Raw genomic sequence first — 25,329 nt, forward strand, 5'->3', positions numbered from 1 at the left:
GCATTCTTCCTTGCAATATTTCCAAAGACTAAGAAGAAGTCTGCTAGAAACCTAATGCTTCAGAAGGCAGCCTAAAGAAACAAAAACCAAAGCATGAGCCTGAGTAAGGTATAGACTAAGAAACAACTCCATCAGGGGCTCGACAAGTCCAGTTACATGCTTGTAACAGAGAGCAAAGCACCAGCTTCAGTGCTCCTGTGGCTGTCTGTCTTCCTACATCCTCTGTCAGAGTAAGAGTCACAGCTGCACTCCCAGCTTCCCCAGCAGCCCACCTCAGTGGTCACAAAGGGCAGAATGAGGAGCCTCCACTGCAAAGCGATGGCTTTCCTCTTACATATGAGTGTCCAAACACAACCTCAGAGCTGGAGGGCTGCTCCAGACTCGGCACTGCCTAATGCTGCCTGTGCTGAGGCTGAATTCTTTGGCTCCAGTCCAACCCTTGCATAGTAGTCAAATATAACAAGAAACAACACGAGTTAGCTGGTCTTGCAGTGCTCGTTTGAAGGCTCCTGTGCTTGAAGTTGTGCATGCATCCTCACTGCATACTTTTATAATTACTGTCTCCTGCTTGGTGGCCGCCTTGACACTCACTGTTTACTTTCAAAAAAGCACCATTCAAATGAGGAAACCCATTTGGCCGTCAGTCTTCCAGACAAAATGCGCTACAGGAGCCTAAGCTTTGACACAAGAGTGCTAATTAATATTTCAGCCTCAGTCTACAGACTGTTTCTGGAATAGTTAATAGAGCAACAATGAACTTCATGCTAATGCATCTCATAAAAGCACTTAAAAATAAAAGCTTCCCCGTGTGTTCTACAAAAGGTTGTGGGGAGCTCCAGCACAAACCTGAAATCTCTGCCTGCCCGTGAGATGGAAACCCAACCCCATGTACCCATGTCATGATTGATCCATGCAGAAATGGTGATTCCTTCATAAAACCACAGCTGGAATTAGTGATTTTTTATCTGAATCAGAAATGCCCACACTTACATCTATAGTGCAATACTTACGCATCACATCTAAGATGAAAACTGGCGATTGCATGGATACTGAAATTTTCTGGAAGATGAGGAATCTTTACTTAAAGGCTTATTAATGCAGCATGGCGCTGCTGACACCTGTGCAGTATTAGTGTAACTGACAAAGCTCAAGGATGCATACCTTTCTATTTATGCATCCACAGGCAGAACTGTAGCACTTCATTTTCTGTTCATTGATTTTTATGTCTCTCTGCCAACTCTTCTCCCTGAAACTACATTTGGTGTGAAAGTATTTGCAGGAATAAAATACCCAAGGGCTACCCATATATACCAAAGTATCACAGGCAGTACTTGAGGTCTGCTTCCGTTTCAGAGTGGGGTGCTGTAAGCACTGGAAGAGAACAGCATGGTGTCCTCTAGAAATGCTAAAATAGATCTGATAACAAGCTAACCACTTAGGATCAGCCTCTTAGAGCAAAACAACAGTGTGTGTTTCTATGCATAGCACCTTGGTCTTAGAGCATTACTAGGCATGATGCTACACTATAGGCAGCTGGGTAGTTGACAGTAAACTGAGGTGAACAGCACTTTCCCACTTACATTCCCACATATATATATTTATAACAGGACTGCTTACTCACATCCTATAATGCACCCCTCCTAATTAACTGTGAGATAGATCCATGATGTTGTACCTGGCGCAGAGTTCTTTGGGCTTGGACTGAACCTGCAGTTCTCATACAGTAATCAGCCACTTGATCTTCCTGCCATGACCCATTTCCCTTTTATTGTTAGTTGCACTTATCTTGTTATATCACATCTAAAATTAAATGGCAACTTGATGGCTTCTCTTCATTTGAAAGGTCTGTGCTGTGAGAACAACACAGCTTCCTAAACCACTGGAGGAGCACAGTTGTTATAAACATTAGTGACATGTAGCTGGAAAAAGCTGGAAGCTCATTTTCAAGTCACAGAAAAAAAAAATCAGGCATCTGCTTTTAACTTGTTGATCTCTGGATTCCCTTCTATAATTTTGCAGGTAGAAGAATCGTTTAGTTTGCTGGATTATGGTCAAAATCCAATATGCCATATTTGCAATATATCCTATACAGGATATCACAGTCCTATCCACAAAACTTATCCCTATCCTGTCCACACATCTTACATTTCTTACCTGTATCTGCCTTTACAGGTGCCTGCACAGCAGCTCATATGTTAACAGCAGGCAACTCCTCCTTTCTCTTATTTAGAAAGAAAAATAGTCATATGCAGGGAACCCAAAGCTGTGTTTATGATGAGGCTTTCAATGCATACGTTTTGACTCCCATCTCTGGGACTGGGACTTTTAAAAGCATAAATTCACTGCATGCTGTTTAGGAAAAATGCTTTCTGTTTGAGAGCTGAGCTGGGATTACTACAGGCTGCAAACTCATTTATACGGGACATGGAACAGTAGGGTCTCCAGAGCAGCCAGAAATGCTTTCTCCTGGCTCAGCGGTACTTTGCCTGTCTTCCTGAGGCTGTGACGGGGCATCAAGGCTCTGCAGCTCATCTGGAGCTGCCAGGAATTGGACTGGGGCAAAAGGAAAATAGTTCATGAGAGATTTTGACATTGCCAGGAAGTGAGATTGAGACGGAGAATAGCTGAGCAGCGTTACAACAGGGGATTGTTTTGTTGGAGAGCCTGATACTTACGTGTTCTGGAGGCAAGTCAGCTGCTATGTCAACTGCTGATAGGGAGTTTTAAAAATTAATATTGCTAAGTAAGGCTTCTTCTTATGCATGAAAGACAGGCTTATAGACAGCCTTGATAAACTTCAAACCAGAAGAGGCTTCTTAACAGTACATTATATCTTTTTCTTCTGTTCTGTTATCCCCATTCCAGCATCAGAGGACTGTAAATTTGCATTTTAAGACCCACATGTTCAGTGGACAGTACTGATATAAAAAGTATCTCCTGATTACAAAGCATTAGCAGCATGGCCCAACCACAGAAGGCAGCTCTACTACAAGTAGAGGATTAGAAATCATACGCAGGTAAGAAGTAATTGCCCCACCAGCCACCCAGGCAAACTTACAGCAGTATGGACACATGCGAAAAGCCAAGAAGATGGTCATGGTGAGAAAGCTGAAGTAATTTCTCTCATCAGTCCTCCAGTAGAGAGGCTCAGGGATGTTAAATCACCAAAATGAATGGTAACAGATTTGAAAAAGGCTCTTCCAAGATCCTCTGTCAAGAGATCATAAAGCTCAACTATCAGGGATAAAAAGGAAAAGGCCACTTGTGGCTTAATGGCTGCTTAAAGACAGGAAACAAAAGTAGTAATAAATATTCTGTGTTCATAGTGGGGTGAGGTTCCCAGTGGACTCCCACAGAGTTTAGCACTGGAAAATGTTTTGTCCACTATCCATACATGATTTTTACAAAGAGACTCACTAGTGAGGTGGCAGAATGTAATGACGATACCAAATTAGTCTGGCAGTCAAAACAGAAATTGGGTGGAAACACTGAAGGTTCTTACAATATTGACTGTGAAGGCATTAAAACTGTAGCTTTTGAGTGCTGATAAATATACCAAAGAAGAAACACCCTGAAGGGGCACAGTGATGACATTTAATGGAGCTATTACCACTTGTATTAATCCAAGTGCTCAGGAGGAACAAAAAAAAAGCAGAGATTTTAAAACATTTTAGAAAAGTAATAGAGAACAAATCAACAAACATCATTATCCACACCACTTGGTAATGTTGCTCTTTTCTGACAGTGGATGAAGCTGGGAACCCCTGTCTAAATTGGAGTGTCATCAATTTGATAGGTGGACCACTCGGTGGACAAAGAACTGTCTGGATGGTCGCACTCAAAGAGTTGTGGTCAATGGCTCAGTGTCCGGCTGGAGAATAGTAACGAGCGGTGTCCCTCAGGGATCGGTGCTGGGACCGCTCTTGTTTAATATCTTTGTCGCTGACATGGACAATGGTGTGTGCCCTCAGCAAGTTTGCCGATGACACCAAGCTCTGTGGTTCTGTTGAGAGGTTAGAGGGAAGGAATGCCATCCAGAGGGACCTTGACATGCTTGTGAGGTGGGCTGATGCCAACCTCATGAAGTTTAACCATGACAAGTACAAGGTCCTACACTTGGGTCGGAGCAATCCCAGGCACAGCTACAGGATGGGCAAAAGGAAATTCAGTGCAGCCCTGCGGAGAAGGACTTGGGGGTGTCAGTCAATGAGAAAATGAACATGAGCCAGCAGTGTGCACTTACAGGCCAGAAAGCCAACCATATTCTGGGCTGCATCAAAAGAAGTGTGACCAGCAGGTCAAAGGAGATGATCCTGCCCCTCTACTCTGCTCTCGTGAGACCTCACTTGGAGTACTGTGTGCAGTTCTGGTGTCCTCAACATAAAAAGGACATGGAACTGTTGGAACAAGTCCAGAGGAGGGCCATGAGGATGATCAGGGGACTGGAGCACCTCTTGCATGAAGAGAGGCTGAGAAAGTTGGGGCTGTTCAGCCTGGAAAAGAGAAGGCTGCATGGAGACCTCATAGCAGCCTTCCAGTATCTGAAGGGGGTCTATAAGGATGTTGGGAAGGGACTCTCCATTAGGGACTGTAGTGATAGGACAAGGGGTAATGGGTTCAAACTTAAACAGGGGAAGTTTAGATTGTATATAGGGAAGAAATTCTTTATTGTGAGGGTGGTGAAGCACTGGAATGGGTTGCCCAGGGAGGTTGTGAATGCTCCATCCCTGGCAGTGTTCAAGAGCAGGTTGGATGAAGCCTTGGGTGATATGGTTTAGTGTGAGGTGTCCTTGCCCATGGCAGGGGGGTTGGAACTAGATGATCTTAAGGTCCTTTCCAACCCTAACTATTCTATGATTCTATGATTCTATGAAATTATCATGGGGCAGGTTCAAAACAAATGAACATACATATTTCTTCTTATTTGCATAGCTGACCCTTGGAAATCATTGTGAAAGGATGATGTGGCTGCCAGAATTTAGAAGAGTTAAAAAATCCCGAAAAGGTAAATTTATGGAAGAAAAATCTTGCAAGGACCATTAAGCACACAATTGCAACTTGTGGTTTAGGACCTCCCTGAACCACACAAATGCAGGTAGGATACATAGTGCATACAGCATCCCCACATGCTTAAACCAGTGTTATATTTTTACCCAAATAGTTGTGTCTGCCCACTGGCCAACACGATACTGGATGGATGGAGCTGTAGTCTGATCAGCCTATATTCTGATGTGAGCTAATGAGGCTGCACTCACCCTGTGGACTATGTAAAAGTGGGATCATAACAGCACCACTAGTGCATAAATGCATCAAAATAGCTGCTCCTGTGGTCTGTGGCTGGAGCCTAAGGAACAGCCAGTACTTCCCTGGGCACAACCCCTCCATGCCCTCCTGTCACATTTGCTGGGAGTGTAAGCCAGTGGTCTGCTGGCCACAGTGATGGGCTCAGAGGAAGTAACCTTCCTGTCCTTTCTTCTCTCCCAGAAGGGACCAGGCACTCCTAGCCAGTGGGTACAGTCACTGGAAGGGGTTGGTTTTGTTGTCCAGTGTGTCACTGCTAATTTAGGCAGGATGGTCTTACCCCTGTTCACTTTCAAACATCACATTTTTTGTCAGTCAGTCAAACCACACCAGCATATGAATATAGACTCCACTGGCCTTAGATGAACTCTTCACAAGCCAAGAATAGCCAGTATCCTGCAGTGTGAAGTCCCTAAAGACAGTGGTTCTCAACGGTAAATTTAGAAAAGAAGAAAAAAAATAAACAAAAAGTTGGATAATAAGTATAATAAATACAGTTCAAAAAAGAGATCAAAAGAGAGGAAGACATTTCAGGTGGCAGAACTCCTCTGCCAAAGCATTCAGTGAGTATTATGACAGGAATGAGCTAAAAGTATTTCCCATACCCTTAGTGCAACTCCAGCTGCTAAATCTATACCCAAGTTCCTAAAATTAAACCACAGGAAGAGTGTAAATATATTTAAGTAGTGGTGGGCTAACACACATCCTAATCTCCCAGTCTCACTAACAAAGTGTTTGGATAACACAGTGATAACATAAGAAAGTGTTTAGATAAACTTAGTTTCCTATGTTATCCAAACACATTGTAAGTCCCTACACAGCCCTACTGCTGGTGTCACTCTGAACCGCATGCAAACATTCCCATCTCAGCTGAAGGTTCATGCCTTCACAGTCTTCATATGAGGGTTTCACTATTTATTTTCTTTTCAACAGGACTCCAGTACCATAGTGATGAAATGGGCAAAAAGGGAAATATACAGGTTTTGATCTGGTTTTGAGAGAGGGTTTTTTCATCTGTTTCATGCCAAGGTTGGATTTTGCAGAAATAAAAAAAAAAAACAAAACAAAACAAAAGCCAAAAAGACACAACAGAATAGCTCTTGGCAACACTATTTCAAACAGCAGCATGGGACTGGTGCATGGGAACATGACATTATCCAGGCTCCTTGAAGTCAATGAATATTCATTGCATTATTTCAGTCTCTAGTCTAGTGAGGCAAATGGACATGATGGTTAGGGCACAGGACAACCTGGCCATGACTTGCTGTAAGACTTCAGGGAAGTTGTATAACCTGTCTCTTTTACCAGCTTACTGGCTGATAACATTAATCATTGCCTTGCTTAACTATTTTGGTACTCACATGTAAAAAAAGAAAAAATCATTTTATAGGCAGATTCATTCTCCTTACAAGCAATATCAGTCCACTGGAAGTAAGCTAAAGCCTACTGTAACTTCATGTACCAAGGAGAAAATAAATACCCTCTGAAATGGTCCTACACCTGTAGTGGGTTCCTTCAGATGAGACACATTGCCTGAACTTGCAGAACACCACAGATTTCCCAATATGTTTTTAAATGCATGTTATTGGATCTTATAAATACTGCGTAACAAGGATGTAGTTCTACAGAGCAGTATGCACTAACTGATAACCTGGGTCTTGACTCCAGAGCTGACTGCAGCTTGATACGCTGCAGGAAGTACTCTGCAGGATCCATTTTATTCACTGACAGTTAAAATGTCTCATTTTTTTTTTTAATACAGTCCCCAAGCCATCATTGCCAAGACAGCCACTATGTACAGCAAAGCCATCCCTTTCCTGCTTACTCTTCCTGGAGCCTCAGGAAAGCTGGGGTTCTGGCTGATGGCACAGTGAAAGTTTAGGCTATGGTAGAGTGGCAAGTGTTCCTGGGAGGGATGCCCTCTGCAGAAGCTGGTGACCCTTTCCGCCTCTACCTCTCCCATCTCTTTGTCAAGCAAACTGAATTAAGCCTCATTGCATCCAGCATCCCTGGTACAGTGCAGGACTATCTGGCCTTACAACTGGCAATCCCATGCTGTTGCTGCAAGGGCAAGTGATGGCACTGAGTCCAGCATAGAGCTGAGGTCCATCTCCATAGCATCTGGGTATGTGCTGCCCTTGACCTGGGGAGCAGGGTGCACATGACATTTTCTTCTCCAGATACCACAAGCCTGGGCATCCCAGAACCACAGCAAAGGTCTGGCAGAGAAAATGGTATGGATAGGCAGTATATTTGGTCACTAGCCCAGCTTTAAGGCTGACCTACCATGTCACTGCAAGTGCGAAAGATAACACTTGCACACTTAGCTGGCTGCATAATTTCAGCTGTACTGGTGCCTAATTAGCAACCTCAGAAGTAAAGAAGGCAGAATATGGGACTTGCATGTATCATCCCTCACACAAAGCCAGAATTTAGCATAAACTACATCAATTGCTTCATACAGTACATTAGTTGCCCTGTGTGTCTAAAACAGAATGCATGATGCCCATAGTTTTTAATCCCAAATTATTACTCTTTCATATCAGAAGATTTAGTAGTATCAATTACTTTTCTTTTTTTCCTAAAAAACCCAAAACAAAACCAAACAACAAACCCAACCAAAACCAAGCACAATAATAACACAATAATCCCTGGCAGACATTCCACAATAAACCAGCAGTGGAACTGTTTACAGTATAAACAGATATTCATGAAGTGGACAAGTCCCTTACTAGAATTTTCTGTCTCCCAGCAATCAACTCTCTGTGACAACTGAAGCTTTCAATTTCTATTCCTTCCTTGCACTCTTTTTATTTTCCCCACTCTCAGTCTGCACTGCACTATAGAGACACTGCAGAGCTTTGTGTCTCAGTGGAAAAAGTCATTTTGGTCAAGAAGCTGCAGGTGGATTTTTTTTAGAGTGGAAGCCTGCTGCCGAACAGAAGGAGCGATGCAGAGGAGAGGGCTTCCCCTAGCTCCCTTGCTAGTCCCCTCACTGCTTCTCCTGTGAAAGAGCAGGCAGGCTGCTCCTCTCCTACACAGCCTGCCTCTGGAAAATGCTTCCAGTGAGCAAGAAAGACCCACAAGAGCCCAGAAACTGCAGCAATGCAGGCAGGGTGAATTATTCCCCAGCTGATGTTCCCTCCTCCTCACCGCCCCCCATATTAGCTGTACTGCTTCAGAGCGTATTCTCTTTCTTCACCACTCCCCTCTCTAGCTCTGTACACCAAGCACTTCTTCCTCCCTCCTCCAGCAATCACTTACCAAGACTTCTTCTCTTCTGTTGATTTCCCTTCTGCTCGAAATAGGCAGACCAAGAGAGTTGGCTGATAAGATCCATACCAGCCATGAATTTTTTTACTCTCTCAATTCCAGTGTGATGAATATATTGTCATCTACCTGCTGTTTATTCTGGCATCCTATCACATCCCTCTACCAGGCTTCCTCCCTGTCCCACTTTCTGAATATACAGGTCTCTTTCAAATCAACCCCACGGTGTTCCTCATTTGTTGTTGTCTGGTTAAGGTGTTGCTCCATGTTTATGGAATGTAGTTTTACTGGAAAAATTCCTTGGCCAAAACCTTCAAAAGGAACTACTCATCTTGGGTCTATTTTCCATGACCCTTGCAAAGCTCTGACTTTCTGGGAGTGCTGGTTTCCTCAGTCTGACTGTAATACCTCTTTGAAATATCTCAAGTTGGCCAACTAAAAATTGCAGAACCGAAATTGCACCTGACCTTTGAAAAAGGTTGGTCCTGTTTATGTTTGTCGATTTTTTTTCCCTCTCTTTCAGTTATATTTCAACAGGTAAGTGCTGTTCTCAACTACATGGACATGAAAATTAAGGCAAAACTGGGTCCTTTAAAAAGAGTTTCCAAACCGTGCTGCTTTGTAGTTCTTTTACTCCACACCAGAATTCAGTGATTACCCTGTAAGTACTCAGGATTTGCACTTGTGTAGCTGAGATCAGAACTGGCTTTAAAGTACTTTGTGTGTACTCTGTACTTGGATTGTAAGAGAATAAACCAGAGATTCATGTATTTCAGTCTTCTGCTTTTCCTTCTTTTATGTCCTGGGGAACTTATGACATGTAATATACTCACTGGTTCCTAATATGTTACCAAACATAATAGCTTGGATGATAAATTAAAACCAAATGGGAGTCCTGAAGGTTTTGCTTTTAAACCACCAGTAAGCCCATACTGCTGTAAAAATAAACTTTGTTCCCCCTTTGCTCAGACCAGTGACAGTTCACGTGACAGGGAGGCAACTCTGGCCGCGACACCTGCAGATGATTTGAAAATAGCTTTTTAAAATAGCAATTGTGATGTGAAGGATTACATGTCTCCAGAAGATTACAAACGGGAAACAGACTCTGTGTCTCACCAACTTAGGTGCAGCTCAGCTAGGAAGTGCACAGTCACGTTGTAAACCTCCCTCTTACTTTGATCCCAATTGGCAGCCTTGTTTATTAACAACATCAGCAAAGAACTTTTTACTGAAACCTGGAAGCTAAAAGGTCATACCATAAACTTGTCCTGTACTTATACTCTTTCCTAAGTATCCACTAGCAGTTGTTTTGAAAACAGGATACCTGAGGCTTACGGACTTTTGCTCTGACTGAGGACACTGCATGGAGTACAATAAACATTCACATGTCCGATAACTAACTAGTAGTCTGAAAAATGAACCTCTAAACACACTTTAAAACATGCAGTACGAAGTCTGCATGGCTGCTCTCTTTGTTGCTTAGCAAAACCAGTCAGGGATCACCAATAAAATCACACAGATTTTATTACAATAAATTTGTTATGTCTTCTAAAATCATGTAATTCACAATCTGCATCCCCAGAATAAACTGAAAATGGAGAAATACATTTATGCAAGGTTTATGTACGCTGGCTGGTTACTTTCAGAACATATAATTTAAGTATGTGTTCAAGTGCCACTGAAGTCACAGGTGCCTTGTCAGCTCAATCTACTGCTTTGCTTACTTGAGCAGGTATGTTAAAACCAAGACAGAAATGCTATAAGCAGCAATCTCTAAAATAAAACTTATGCAATGTTAGTGACTCACTGATTTCCATATCAAATGCACTCAGGTGGCAGCTGAAGAGATGGCTTTCCCTCCCCCCCATCACTGATGCAGGCAAGTCTTTGGTGCTGTCACTTGGCTAGGATTATGGAAAGAAAAAAGCACCACCAGAGGGCAATTAATCCCTCTTGTCTCACACACCTATTTCAGGATGACAGGACTTGCTTTCAGAGGTACCTATTTCTGTCTTGACTGTAAAGGACCTTGTGTGACTAGCCCAATCCTTTTAGTAGGCATCCCCACTAGACTCACTGTTTTCAAGTCACAGAAGATCTTTCCACCCTGCACATTATCTATAACATGAATCAAGACAGTATGGATAGAGCATAACATAGTGCCTGTACTCTGGTGACTTATCCTAAGTGGAAAATAAATTGAGATTTCTTTTCTCAAGTATTTCTGTCAGCTTAGCTGACTTAGCTGCTACATTCTCATTTTGGGAACCAGCCTTGATCTGGAGATCAGGTTGAAACTGTGCTTCCTCAATGGGGATGACAGGTACCTCAGGAAAGCCAGGGAAATGCTGACATGGGTTACATTCACACCTTCATCAGAAGCCAAGTCTTAGGATGCTGTCACTGGGATAGGTGGTCTTGTCTTTACCATTTCACTAGCAGGGTCTGTACAGAGAAAGACTGAAAACTCCTATGTGCTAAGGAATTCAGGGAAGAATTTAACATTAATTTTACAAGAACTAATGTATTCCACAACTTCCTACTGATTAGTTCCTACTTATTATGTTATTGCTGACTGTTTCATCCCTTAAAATAAGTGTGGAAATGTATGTTTTGCTTAGGCATCTGCTGGCAAAACTAATTGACAGACAAGACTCCCGGTGCAAAACAATGCCCTCTACCAAAGAAAGAAGTCATTAAATGAGAGCATCCATAAATAGAAAGGGTTGTAAAAACAAATAGGGGAAAGCATCTGGTTTGCAACATCTTTGCACAATTTGCAGTAGCTAAATCTGGACCCAATTAATGACCTGTTTATTTTCCAAAATTTTAATAAAATGCCTTGGCAAAAACTTAATCTGTCTCTGGAGAATGTCTTTCTTACTTCCATATGTCTCCTGATCTATCACAGCAATAAACTCCCTCCCAGTTTCAAGATCTTTAATAATTGCACCAACCTGATGCTTTCCATAAAAGAAGAGATAATGGTTCCAGTCCTCTAAAAGTCATGGTCCTCCCTTAAGAGAAAGCAACACAGGGTGAAAGAGTGAGTGCCCTGTGCTATAGCCCCTATTGTGACCTAGAATCTAGAGAATTAAGAGTCCCTACCTACAATTCATCCGAGCTGTTTTATAATCCCTCTGAATTTGATTGTTTCTTTAAAATGCTGCCATGACACAATTAATGTATACGCCTTGGCTTTGTAAGACTTGTCCTGCTGTCCTTGTTGTTTAGGGTGCCTTCAAAAGAAACAGCTTAAGCCATTTTGTAATTACTCATGTTTATGGTTTTGAATAAAACATAACAGATGTTTCAGAGTCAGTTTTATTTGACAGTGTCTTGTGTAACCTAAATTCTGAATATATTTGATCTCTATTTGAATCAGATTAGGCACAGTATCCTCTATTTTATATTCTGGAAATACGGATGTTCTGGTACCTTCACATTTCTGATGAATTCACTAACAAACACACTGATTTCATAGATAACATTTTTTAAAAGATTGTGCTGTTGGTTCAGAGGCTAAATGTAACAAAACAGATGAGTCCACGTGAGCTGAACACTTAACCATTTAAATTTACAAAGTATTTAAGTGCTCTCCTGAATTACGGCCATAATAAAATTATTGGTTTTGTTCTGAAATAAAAGCAGTTGGAGCTGTTAGGGACATATAAAGAGAGAACAACTGGAATTACCAAAATACTAATTTGCCAAGCTGATGTAAAACTATATCGTTGTGATTCTCTATGAACTAATTCTTTATTTTAAGGAGTGATGGAGTGAGCCAAATCAGGATGACAAAAGCTGTTCTTGCATCAGAAGGTCATTACTCCAGAGGAGTATTTCTGCTGATTTTGGCGATTTTGCTCTTTATTTTCCTTGATGTAACTGGCAGACAAAAAAAGGCCCAAATCTTTAACTGATAACAAAGCCGTAAGAGCTCTCCCTCCCCAGGTAGGAAACTGGGCAAAACCCCCAGCAGCTCACCATGTGACAGAAATTTAGGTAGAGGTTCAATGTACATATGTTTGGTTATACATGTTAATGGCAATTACCAACATTTTGAAAGCTGATGGTGACTTTTTGGCTATATAATTTCCCAGCCTGTTCAGTGGTAGGTAGCTGAAGGGCTCAACAGTGTCATGGGGCTTTGAAAATCTCAACTGAGAAAAATAAGAGAAGACATGGTAAAGGTGGATGAATAAATAAGTAATGCAGAAAAGAGGAATCAGTTGTCATATAATGCCAGAATCACAGTGACATTCAGTAAAAGGCTACAAATTAAAGTTTAAAAATTGAAGGGAAGTAACGTGTGTGGGAGATTTAAATGCAGTGTAACTGAAAATAGCACATAGTTGACAAGGCAAGTGGCTCTGGTGCCTGCATGCTCGCAGGGACTAGGATGTCCCCTGAACCAAGGGACCTGCAGGGAAGTTGAGAGAGCTTCCAGGAGCCCACAGCTTGTGCCACAGTGGTTGACAGGACCTGGGCAGGGCCAGGACCAGGGCATGGCATGGCAGCTGGTGCAGGAAGGGCACTGAAGACCTGCCAACTCAATTGAGGAGCAGTGGTGTCCATCCAGACATAAAGCATAAAGCACAAAACCACAGTGTCTCTAAGCTCTGCACCCACCACAACAGACACAGCTGCTTGGACAGAGCTCAGGTGGGAACACGCTGTCATCCCCAGTGTCAGGCTGTGGGCTGTGCCTTACTCTTAGGCCAGTACTGGAAGGCATTAAAGAGGCAGGTAAAGAGGCTCCTCTGCTTATTGAGGAGGTAGAGTAGTATCAGGGACTGTGACAAACAGACTGCTGGAATCGTACCCTGCCTTCCTTGAGACAGGCCCAACAGGACTCAAGATATGAAGGACTCCAGAACTCTGCCTGGCTGAATACAAGGATTTAAGGGATAGGGGACAATGGTGACAAGCTCCTGTCCAAGGCACGTGCTTCTCCTCTGCAACCACCCCAACCTGCCCATGTTCACTCGCGTGACGGATGTGAGGCTCTGCAAGTGGAACCCACTTCTTAGGGAAGCCAGCTGCCTCCCTTGGGCCTGCGTTAAAGAAGTGCAGAGAAAGCTTCCTACTCTGCTACTGCCCTCAGGCTATTATCTATTATTGATTTCTCAAGCAGGCAGCAATGAAGTTGCAACAAGAAGCCCAAGCTTGTAGCAAGGTGAGCGTCTGTCTCTTCTCCTAAGTGACAAGTGATAGGACAAGAGGAAATGGCCTCAAGTTACTCGAGGGAAGGTTTAGATTAGACATTAGGGAAAATTTATGCACCAGAAGGGTAGTCAAGCACTGGAACAGGCTGCCCAGGGAAGTAGTGGAGTCACCATCCCTGGAGGTATTTAACAGACATGTAGATGTGGACATGGTTTAGTGGTGGACTTGGCAGAGTCAGGTTGTTAGACTCAATGATCTTAAAGGTCTTTTCCAACATAAATGAATCTATGATTCTATAACTTTATAACTCAAAACATTTACTGCATAAAGGCATAACTATTCTCTCTTAAGAACGCTCCTTCCTAAATTTCAAAGGCGTATGATATGCATACTCAGCACACAGTATTTTAAAGTCACTCATGACTCTATTGGTTTGTGCCTTGAGACAGACAGATAGTTCTATATTTGTTTCTGAAGTAGCATTTGCAAGTTGGGATTGCTGCAAAATATTTGCTAAAAAAGACTGTGAATAGTTCACAGATTTGTCAGAATCCATCTGTTTGAGTCTATTAATGGGTGCATTCCCAGCTGTGGTCTTCCAACATCATAAATAAAAAGTTTCTTTCTTACTACAAATCCAATGGCTGAAATCTCCCTGCAAAATTGATTTATTTAAATAAAATCTGTCCTTATGCTAAAGAGACCTCTTAAAATGAGCAGGACCATGACATGCCAATGGCATATTCTTTCAGCAGTTAACTGACACATAAATGACTCACAGTCTCAAATAATTTACTACAGCTTTATCTGGATAAACTATGAATCTGTGTCATTCAGATCAGGATGAATGGGACAGGTGTCTGGAAGGAGAGGTGCATTTACCAGAGGAATGAGAGGCACATTGAAAACAGCATGAAAGTTGGGACAAATGCTTAGGTCCTCCTCCCTTCATGCAGTGAACCTAAAATAAAATTACACAAGTGCAATGCACTTTAGGGAAGTTTAAGCTATGAGCCAATGGCAGGAGATTCCTAAATCTTTAGTAACCCCTTTTTTTGTAATGCTAAGTGTAATTATTCAGTATTTTGACTGAGAAGTGTAATTTGTAACACTGGTTTTGACTTAACGTTTTCAACATTCCCTCAGGCTATCCCCTTCCTGAAGCTGACAGTTACCATGAATTTCTTATTGAATATCAGGAACAGAAGCCCAAATACAAAGACATTTCAAGCTACTCTTAGCTCAGATTCAGAGAGAGCTACATATGATACAAGGTACATTCGAACTATGCTTCTGTCCTGAAGGTAATTTCCCTTTAAATTCTTTCTAAAACAAAACCAATACTCCAGTTCTGTTTGGTTGGTTTGTTTAGGGGTTTTCTTTAAATGTTTCTATATTAAATGACCTATGAAGATTCAGTGTCTTCTGCATCATTACGGCCTGGGGCATGAATCCCTCCTCCCCAGGAAACATGCTGTTTGTCTTCTCAGAGCACCAGTGCCATTAATTTAGCTTGAGCAATGGAAGAAACTGATTATCCCTACATTATTTTACATCTGTTACAAGTAAAATTTGCAAAGTAAGCAAAGCTGTCTTGGAGGTAGTGAACTCATCTTGCTGCTAAAGGAATAGTTGTGGTTTAAACAATTATTAGCTAAGCATAACTAGTAGTGTTTTTGAAATCAAATTCTTACAGTTTAAAGAAACATGATGATTATGAGTTTTGGTGCCTCCTCTTCCACTGTACCATGGAATGTTGATGGATCTGTAGAAATCATTTCTGGACACAAAAACTATTTTATGTACTTAAAGAGTTCAACAGCAACAGAGGAAAAAAAGCAGTATCTCAATGAAAGTAATCACTGAACTACAATTCACTCTGATGACTACATGCAGCAGAGTATGTTCTAGTTTTCATTAGCGTGCTAGCTGGAACCATCTTGGATTTTTAATTCACATGGATTTTGGTCTATTTCTACACTGCTAAGCATAGTAATTGCTGGAAGTAATTTCAGGGGTCTATGCCAAAGAACTCTAAGGACACACTGCTCCAGACTAGCATCATGCAGGTGAAAGAGGCCTTATCTCTACTGCATAGTTTTGGTCTTCGTGTGATTAACTTGGGAGCCAAGCAGAGTTTTAGGCATGTTTTTTTTGCTTTAAGTGACTCAAATAATTTAAGAGCTGTGTCACAGTCACTCAATCTGGGGGGTTTATGGCATTAAACTGGGGGCATGTATTGCACACCTCTGCATGTAGCACTGGGGTATACGGAAGTGATTTAGTTCAGTGAACTGAATACAACTTGCATAAACTCTACTGTAATTATGTCTAAGTCCTGATGCAAAAGTACAGAAAACAAGACTTCTGGATGGCACTCTATACTTGAGGGGCCTAGTATGCCTTACATATTGCACTGTATTAATAAAACCAGTTAGTGTGTCTAGTATTCTGCAATTCACATTGACTACCATACTAATTTGTATTACTGTATGTAAATTACTGCCCTCTACTGGAATGACAGGCAGAGTATTTCACATGGAATCGATTATTTTGTAAATTAATTAAATTGATTTTTTGGAGTTTGGGTTTTTATGGAACCAAGTTCCATGGGCTGCAGATGTTCCTGATCCCTTCTTGCACCACAGCTACTTACTGCACTCATATCTGTGTGCATTCAGTCTTATCTGCAGTATAAGATGCACCAGGATGGTCTGACTGTAAAAATATTTTAATTTTTGAACTGTAAACAGGATGTGCAAAGGAGCTATAGAAATGCAGTATTCTTGTGGATGCTCTAATAAGGAACCTTCTACACTGTCATATTTTTAATTTTAAGCCTGTAATAACCAAAAGAACTATGACAAATTCTTTATTAATTGAAAATAATATTCCCCAAACTATTTTTTCAAGAATCATAAGACAGGAATCACTTCTTTAAAATCATGATGCTGGCTTAAAACTATGACATTTTAAAAAACAAATTGTTCTGTTTTCTGTCTTTTCAGACTCTGAAGTTCACATTTTCAAGCTTTTCTTTTCAAATTTGCTATTAAAATATGCTCCAGTTGAAGTGAAAGCTAGGGTTCTCAATGAATTGTGACCAAGGATATGATTTCTAAAGGAAAGCTGCACAGAAACTGGCCATGCTGTGAGAGAAAACCAGAAGAAACCAGAAAGAGCAAGACAGGACATTTGTCTCACAAGAAATTCTGCAAGAAATACAGAATACAAAAAGACAAGTCAAACCACTGCTGTGAAATAAGGCCATTGCCTGTCAAGTATTTCACAAGTCAAATTGCAAAGTCATCTAAGTTCTGAGAATCCTTAAAAATATACCAATATGGGACATTTTTAAGAGTTTATTTTATTCAAACAAATAGAGGTAACACAAAATTCAGAATTGAGACTTCACTGCTTTCTGAAACTAAACACATCCTACTGTAGCTGTGGAAGCAGAAGAATGGAAGTCCAGTCTCCACGGCCTTACTGAGTCCAGAAATTTCCTATGTTTAGGAATTTGCTGGCCAGCAACCAACAGGACTGTATTGATGGGAATTACTATGGTGTTCACTTAGCAGATAAAAGTTTATTGTGGATATAAATTTTCTATAGAAATGTTCTGGCATAATTATTATTATAAATAAAGTCATTTCTGTGGGAATATGGGAAGTGGTCTGTAGGATTACAGTCATATGCATAAATACAAAACACTTAATAGCAAATAACTGAGAAGATACATAATTTATTATGCCATGACTGGTATTAAGAAGCAATCTTGGAATAGAAAAATGTCGTTACAGTTTAAAAAAAATAAGTTAATTATTCGTAGCAGTTTATATGAGCTACTACATATTACAGAAAAAATGAGTACCAATAAACACATCTATCTAAACATACAGCAACATAAACAATATTGCATTATATATACTGCTCCTGGAAAAACAGGACTGTGATTTGTTTCAATATTGTGGTCTGTAATCATCAGCAATTATTACAGTGCTTACAGGAATCCTCTATAAAGGCATGGTGTAGCATACTGAGGTATCAGCCTTCTAGGCATACAGGAAACATCTACAAGTGGAATGAACTGAGGCGATGTGCATGTACAGAGAAATAAGCAGAAATATTTGTCTACTAAAAACTGAAAAAACCTTGTGGACACCCAAGGAACCATGCAGTCCACAGCAAAATTAAAATAAAATAAAGTTGTACCATAAAAAGGACCGACATCATAACTCTCTAGGAAAAAAAAGTGCGTTTTCTAAAGATTAATGTGTCATTTAAATCAAGGAACAGCCAAGCTCCAGAAGGAGACAGAACTATCAAGAATCTTTTCTAAACATCTATCAAATAGGAACTGATTGATTCAAATGGTATCCAGTTCTATTACGAACACTGATTCCCCATTTTATCAGAAGAGTTTTGTATCTCAAAATGTTAGGGAACTAAGTAATCAAAATTGAATTTCTCTTAGGAAAATAATCTTTGATACAGTTCTCTGATGGAAGCAGGACTTCATCAAGTACAGAACTGATGTATTAAACGTAAACCCAGAAGATGAAAGTTGTCGCCTGTTGCTCCTCCACAGTCACTCCAAATCTTACTCAGCAAATGGCAGTGGAGCCATGAGAGCGGGTATGAGAAAAATCACAGCTTTCTCTGGACTTTGAGACAGTGGGGAGTCCTCCATCACCCCCCTCCACAGTCTCATGCTGGTACAGAAATACTTAGCAGGTCAAGCATATTAGTATTTTTGTAATTGTATTTCTGGAATTAACTTCTTGTTGTTGAGGGTCATGAGAACCCAGCAGCAGCAGAACTAACAATGGCAGTATTCTGCCACCATTGCCCCCTTTTCAGATTGAAACCACTGGCCTTAAGGGAGCATTTAGGGAAGAGAATGAAAATTACAGAATACTAACATAACCTGCATGCAAAGAAATGCATCTGTATTTTTTAAAGAAATTCACCTAAAACCCGCTCCTAATATTTATATAGAATATGTAGCACAATTAATGTAATTTATGAGATCAATTACTACTTTTTTGGCTATTACATTATATTTAAGACTTATAGAAGAGCAGAAAATTTCTTGGCATGCCTGACCAAACGAATCACTCATAAGTCACTTTCTTTCTTCCCTGAAGCAGTCCATCCTGAATAAAGAACATCTTTCATAACTTTTTTCCTTGACAAAGGACAGTCTTTTCTCATTGATGGGGTCGGGTCAGAGAGGAATTTACACATATACATCTTATCAACATACATGAGAATCAGCATCTTGTACTCTCCAGTGCACTTGTGGGGAAACAGACTGCAGTATCTCTGCTTTGCTTTCTGAGACTGTATGTGTGTATTTTAAAACAGAACATAAAAGTATGCCCACCGAACTGGCCACAATACCAGATTTTTCACATACACATCTCCCATGCTCCTTAATGAAAACTGACCTGGCAAAATAATTTTATAAAAGAATTCCACCATTTTCTTGAATGGCTTTAATTAGATTAACCTGCTGCATTTGCACTGTACAAATAGTTCTTAATTAAGAAGAAATTTCAGCAACAGAATAATAACAACATGCAGTAGATGCAACGTTGGCCCCATACCAAGGCTCCTGCCTTTGCTCAGGGGTTCTCTGAGGACCCATGAGCCTCTTACACGTTTTTTCTGGGCTCTCCTAACACTGACCTCAGGATACATCACACCAGAAATAATGACTTCTGCTTTGTAGAGCACAATTTTACAAAGGCAAGTTCTTAGAAATGTTTCATTCTAACTGAAAAACTAAAAAATGTGAGGCACCTATAGATTTGTATCTTCTCTGATTAGGCTCCAGAAATATAGCTGCTCTTGTCTTCATGCATACACAACAAAACTGCTAAAACTCATATAGTTCCAGCTGTGATCACTAGTTTTTTAGACTCACTTTTATCTTTCGTATTCTCCACTGATCAAAAGATCAGCTGGTGCCAGGAAGCACCATGCCACCAGAGGTGCAGTTACAAACTTAGGCTTGCTGATTTGCATCCAATAAAGCCACAATAATCTATAAACCAACCAAAAGTAACTTTTGAGTAGGGGCATTGCCTTGATGTCTTTGCCAAATGATGAATGTGGCAACTACTTTGTGCTGGACAAATTATTCTCAATTTTTTAACCCAGTTCAGCTAGTGTTCAGTTTAATCTCTGACATAAATGCATTTCAGTCACGTTTAGAGACACAGAATCATAGAATGGTTTGGGTTAGAAAGGAGTTTAAAGATCACCTAGCTCCAACACCCCTGCCATGGGCAGGGCCACCTCACACTAGATCAGGTTGCTCAGATCCCCATCCAACCTGCACTTGAACACTGCTAGAGATGGGGCAGCCACCGCTTCCCTGGGCAACCTGTTCCAGTGCCTCACCACCCTCACAGTAAAGAACTTCTTCCTTACATCTAATCTAAATCTCCCTGGTTTAAGTTTGAACACATTACTCCTTGTCCTGTCACTACATTTTCATGCTGGTTGACTGAGAAACTAATGTTTCATCCTTTGAAACAAAAATTTGTAACCTCACAGCAAAAATTCTTTCTAGCATCAATGCCTGAAAAATTTGTCCAAACATGGCCAAATTATAAAACTTTGAAACGTCAGTCTGAACAAACCACTGGAGACTTGGTGAAAAGCTTGCCCCCAGATTCCATTTACCTGAAGCAGAGCCAAGACCCCCCCCCCCCCCCCGAAAGATGGGAGCATCTGAGATCCTTCCCCAAAACCACCTCTAGCAGTTGCTTTTGGAGAGACCTAGAGCTAAGCAGGAGCTTGGGCAGTGCTCTTGGGTATCCAGTCCTGTGTTGCCATCACATTCAGCCAATAGAGAAGACATCAATGAAAAGTGCAATTGTACCTGAAGAGGTAGAGGAAATCAAATAGGGATATAACCTCTCCAAGAACATAGAATATACAAAGTATTTTGAGACATGAAGTTCAGGTGAGAAGAAATCTGGAAAAAAGGCTAAGGATGTACTCTGCAGAAACAGCAGTGGCAGCCTTACAGAGCAGAAATCTGTGTGGATTGCTAAACCACAGCTGAAACCTAAACCTAGGAAAATAAAGGCAAAGCTTTTTACTGTTAGAATAATGCTAGGATCACAAAGGCAAGTTTTCAAGCTTCACGAAGTCTCAGAATTGAAGTCACCTGTTTAATCACCCCTCCTCCCATTAGGCAGCAGGACAAAGTCTTAACCTCACATGCACTTCCCAAGGATCCCCTCTGATGATGGACAGTGGTCACATAGCAGGGTCATGTACCCAGCTAAGCCAGCTGCTGCAAGGCTGCTGCTGCTGCACCTCTTGCAGAAGCATCAGAGAAGGGTGGGAGACAGCATACAGGGGAAAAAAAAATGTGTTTCTGAGACTATGCCAAGTAAACGGTGCCCTCTGCAGTTCCATCCCTCTGTCTGGTTTTCACCAAGTCAGTTGAAACAAAATCTGACCAGAATGTCAGAAATTACCGGCTACTCATTCCCTGGGTGCAGTACAATTAGATCCTGAGGACTGATTCGCATAAGTGCTGCACAATAGGAACCACTGAGAGCTGTAATCTGGATATTAAAGTAGGAAATTCAAGTTCTAACTCTCACAGTTATTGATAAATTTGAGTTCAATCTCATTGCACCTCTGTTTCCTGTCTGTAAAATTAGAACAACGTAACCTTACAGCTTCCATGAATACAATTAAAACTTTAATAGTATGAAGTATGCAAGACTTACTGCTCCTAAGCACCATGTTCATGAGCACTTGAGGGAATTTTTAATTGTGTGCTCAGTCTAGGATTTGAGCAGGCTCTAGGCTAAAAGATTTACCGACGGGGATCATGTCATTAAAAGACAATATGACACTGCAAGGAGGCAGCCACCTATGGTGCTTCCTGACTCTAAGTACTGAATTTCAAAACTTAAATATATATTTTTAGGGTGGGTTTTTTATTATTTTACTGTAACTGAAAGAATGTCAGATAGAGGGTGACATTTTTCTCCTACATACAATGTGTGGAACAACTACAACCTGTTGAGTTTTACTGTAACAGGTGATCATGATTTGAGCAAGAACCTCAGAACCACCTTAGGGTCACCCCTTCTGAAGAGTCTGTTAAATACGCAAGTCAAATTGCTAAAGCTAAGGCTGCCATTTGTGCCATTGTAGCAGGTACACTAACTGTTTGAAAAACAAATCCTGGTCCCAGAATCAGAGTGTCACTACAAGCTGCTGGGTACCACAGATGTGGGCTGAATAAGAGGAGCATAGTGGGAGCCAGGCTGCTGCTCATCACCTCTACTGTAAAGGGCAAGAGAGGGAGGGGGGGAAGAAGCACACTGCAGCAGTCTTTTTATGTACCGCTTACTTTCCACAGTAAACCAGCCACACTGTCTGCCTCTTGGCTGAGCCAAGGCTCAGCACTGTCCTTGTTCCAGCCAAGGTTCAGCTCCTTGCTGCAGCTCACACACCCACTGCCCAATCATGTACTGCTGCCCTCTGCTCCACAGCACAGACATCAGGGCAAAAAAAACTCCTAAAGAGCACTGAGGAAAGCCCTGAGCAACCTGCCTGCTCCTAGTACCCTGTCCTGCTATGAGCTGGAGGCTGGACAAGAGACCTCCCAGCGTTTCATCCAATCCCAACAGTTACATTTGTGAATTAAACTGTCTTGTGCTTACTTTCTTTGAAGAGATGTGTTGGGCAACTGGTGTCTGAAACCTTTACGAACAAATGAAAACGTAAAGTAGACTAAAAGTGTAACTACATTAGTGCCTGCAGAGCCATCATCACAACGATGATTTAATCATAGGTCTTTATTTGGCTTGATGATTGCAATATGACAGCACACTGATAGTTAAAACTAAGTTTTGTTTTGGTCATTGCTTTTAAATACTAGTTACTAGCTACATTGCTGCTCTGACCGTCACTCCTGGACGAACTTCAATGTCAACTTTGACAAAATAAAACAAAAGGAATTTGTACAACTATCTGCCTGATTAGGATTGGATCCATTGTGATAGAGAAAAAGATGGTCTGGCCACCATAAGATAATGACACATTTGGATCACCTTAAATTCCCTGTCTTATTATTAACAAAAACTGGAAAGAGTCATAGGAATATGCACTGCAGCTACAGGGGTCAGAGGGATAAATATAAAAATGTGGACAAAAATGTTAGAGACATAAAAGCATCTGAACAAGACAACATCTCTAGAATCAATAGACATTATTTGTACACATTGTGTTGTGTCTTCAAATAATTCATTTAATTAAAGGGCATGTGTATCAGTGTCCCACCAGTATATTATGAATAACACATTATGGCAATGCATAAATGAGGACATTAGCATTCTACTCACCCTAAATAAAAAGTTTGACTCCATCAAATTTAATACACAGTTGCTTAAGAAGTTGGCTACAGCTTCATGGCAGCCTGCCCAGGTCCTTTGCTCAATCAAGCAATACTTGTCTTTGACCAAAAAAGAAAAAAATTGCCAACAGTATCCTTGCTGAAATATCTGCTGGCATCTGCTACTAATATAGGGAAAAGTAGGGAACATGTAAAGACAGATTAATATTTGGAGTAACCATAAAACTAGAAAATTAGCTGGTTTAGTAATTCATTATTGAAGTTACCCACTTTATTTTCAAAAAAATTACCACGCAACTTTTATCTGTTATTTTAATTGTATGTACATAAAAGCTATTATGCTGTAGACATTTTAAAGACCTGCATCATACGCTATTTACCTCTGTATTATACAATGCCAGTATGTCACCGTGCCCTAGGCAAGGTCGCCATACTCCCAACAATGCTGTAGGATGTGGCAGAGGAATCCATCTTTACAAATTAGCCTTCATTATACATGATTCTGCTCATAAATCTTGAAGTATTGTTTTCTAGTATAATAACTCTACCATGTACTTTCATGTATCCTCTAGATCTCTTAAATCATAAAGTATTTTACAAATACAATTTGGCTGTATGTTTGCATGCATAAAGCAAATTGCTGCAATAGCAGTGCTCTAAATGTGACCTATCCAACTGGAGCACCTGCCCTGCTCTGTGTCCCTCTGGTCTCCTCCTGGGGATGGTAAGACTGCAGGAGCCCAGTTTTCCAGGGAAGTGAGATGACTTAAAACTGTAAAAGTGCCTGAAATGAACCAATCCATTTTATTTTTGCAGTTGTGGTCCTCCTCAGACGCAAACACTACGAGGAAGAGTCCTGGACTTCAAGTGACTTAAGAAACTGACAAGATAAGCAGGTGAGTCGGCTTATCAGAGGCAAAGTCAACCCTCCTCATTTCTGAGACGCTCAGAAGAAGCCTCCGATCTGGAGCTACCTCCAGGTTTAGCCCTGAGCCCGACTGCTTATGGCACCATCCTCACCGTGCCCGCCAGGACCCGGGCAGGTGCTGCGGCTGAGGGTCCGACCTGCCTGCACCCCGGCTCTTGCCCGCAGACAGAGCTGCCCAGCGACTGGCAACTGCATCCGCGGCTGCAGCTGAGGCGGTGCCGGAGCGCTCCTCGTCCCACCCGGGCTGAAGCCCCGAGGTCTCCGGCTCCGGCGCGGCGGCAGGTGCCCCCCAAGCGCCCCGGCGGTTCCCCGGGGAGTCCCCTCGCACGGGAACCCGCCGCACTGCCGGGGCCGGGACGTCCCTCGGGTCTCCCCTGAGGCGGCCGCGGGCAGGTAGCGGCAGCCGCGGCGCGGCGGGACTGACCTGCGAGGCGCCGCTCCCGGACATTCCTCCACAGCAAGTCCCAGGCTTTGGCGGTGGAGTCCCGCAGCTGCTCGCTCAGCGACCTCCGGAGCTGCGCCTTGGCAGGGCGGCGGTGGCTGCTCATCCTCGGCGGCTCAGCATGCTGCCCCAGGCAGCCCCGCTCAGCGCCCGCAGCAGCTCCCCTCGCCGGGGACGGGCGGCGGTGGCCACATGGGGCCGCGGGGCAGCCCCGCCGCGCCGCAGCCCGCGTCAGGCGGGTGGCACCTTCACCTGAGCGCCGCCCGGCACACCGCCCGCCGCGGACCCCGGGGCAGCACCGCCGCCGCCAGCTCTCCCCAGCGCGGCGTCCCGGGCCCGGCGCCTCGCCGCCCTCCGCCCTCCTCCCCCCCCCGCGCCTCAGTCTCCGCGGGGCGGGGAAGGTGTCCCGGGGTCTGGCCCAGCTCCTGCCCCACAGGCGAGGCGGGTCGGCGGCCCCACCGGAGGGTCTGCACAGCAGCTGCTCGTGAGGAAATGGCCGTCTCCGCCCCTCGGCCTGGCCGGGACCCCGCGCACCTCGGGCCCAAGCACTAAGGAGGGCCCCGGTCACGTCGGGCCGAGCGGCCCCGCTCCTGCGCGTGATGACCCTGCTTGTGCCCCTAGCCCTTCACTTAGGTTCTGCCCGGGCCAGCGTCGCCCGGCCGCTCCGCTGTCAGCGCCCAGCCCCGGCCTGCCCTCGCGCCCACCCCGCTGCCAACCTCAGCCTCCGCGCTCCCTGGACAGCGACCGGGAGCCGCCAGCCCGGCCCCACCGCGGAGCTCCGCGGGAGCCTCTCCGCAAAGCGCCGGATCGGCCGCTCCAGGG

The 25,329-nt window shown here is 42.7% G+C and overlaps 1 protein-coding gene across 2 annotated transcripts in view; it reads right to left on the bottom strand.

Moving 5' to 3' along the window:
* STARD13 (StAR related lipid transfer domain containing 13) overlaps positions 1-25,329 on the bottom strand; it is a 253,710-nt gene that overhangs the window by 123,706 nt on the left and 104,675 nt on the right. Inside the window, exon 8 of one of the 2 annotated variants that reach the window (XM_034059954.1) lies at positions 21,407-21,415. The exons of the other annotated variant lie outside the window; for it this stretch is intronic. Within the exon in view, the coding sequence (XP_033915845.1) occupies positions 21,407-21,415 (9 nt within the window). The remainder of the gene's footprint in view (positions 1-21,406; positions 21,416-25,329) is intronic. 2 annotated transcript variants of the gene reach the window in all.

This window comes from Melopsittacus undulatus, chromosome 2 (assembly GCF_012275295.1).
Source record: "Melopsittacus undulatus isolate bMelUnd1 chromosome 2, bMelUnd1.mat.Z, whole genome shotgun sequence".
NCBI lineage: Eukaryota > Metazoa > Chordata > Aves > Psittaciformes > Psittaculidae > Melopsittacus > Melopsittacus undulatus.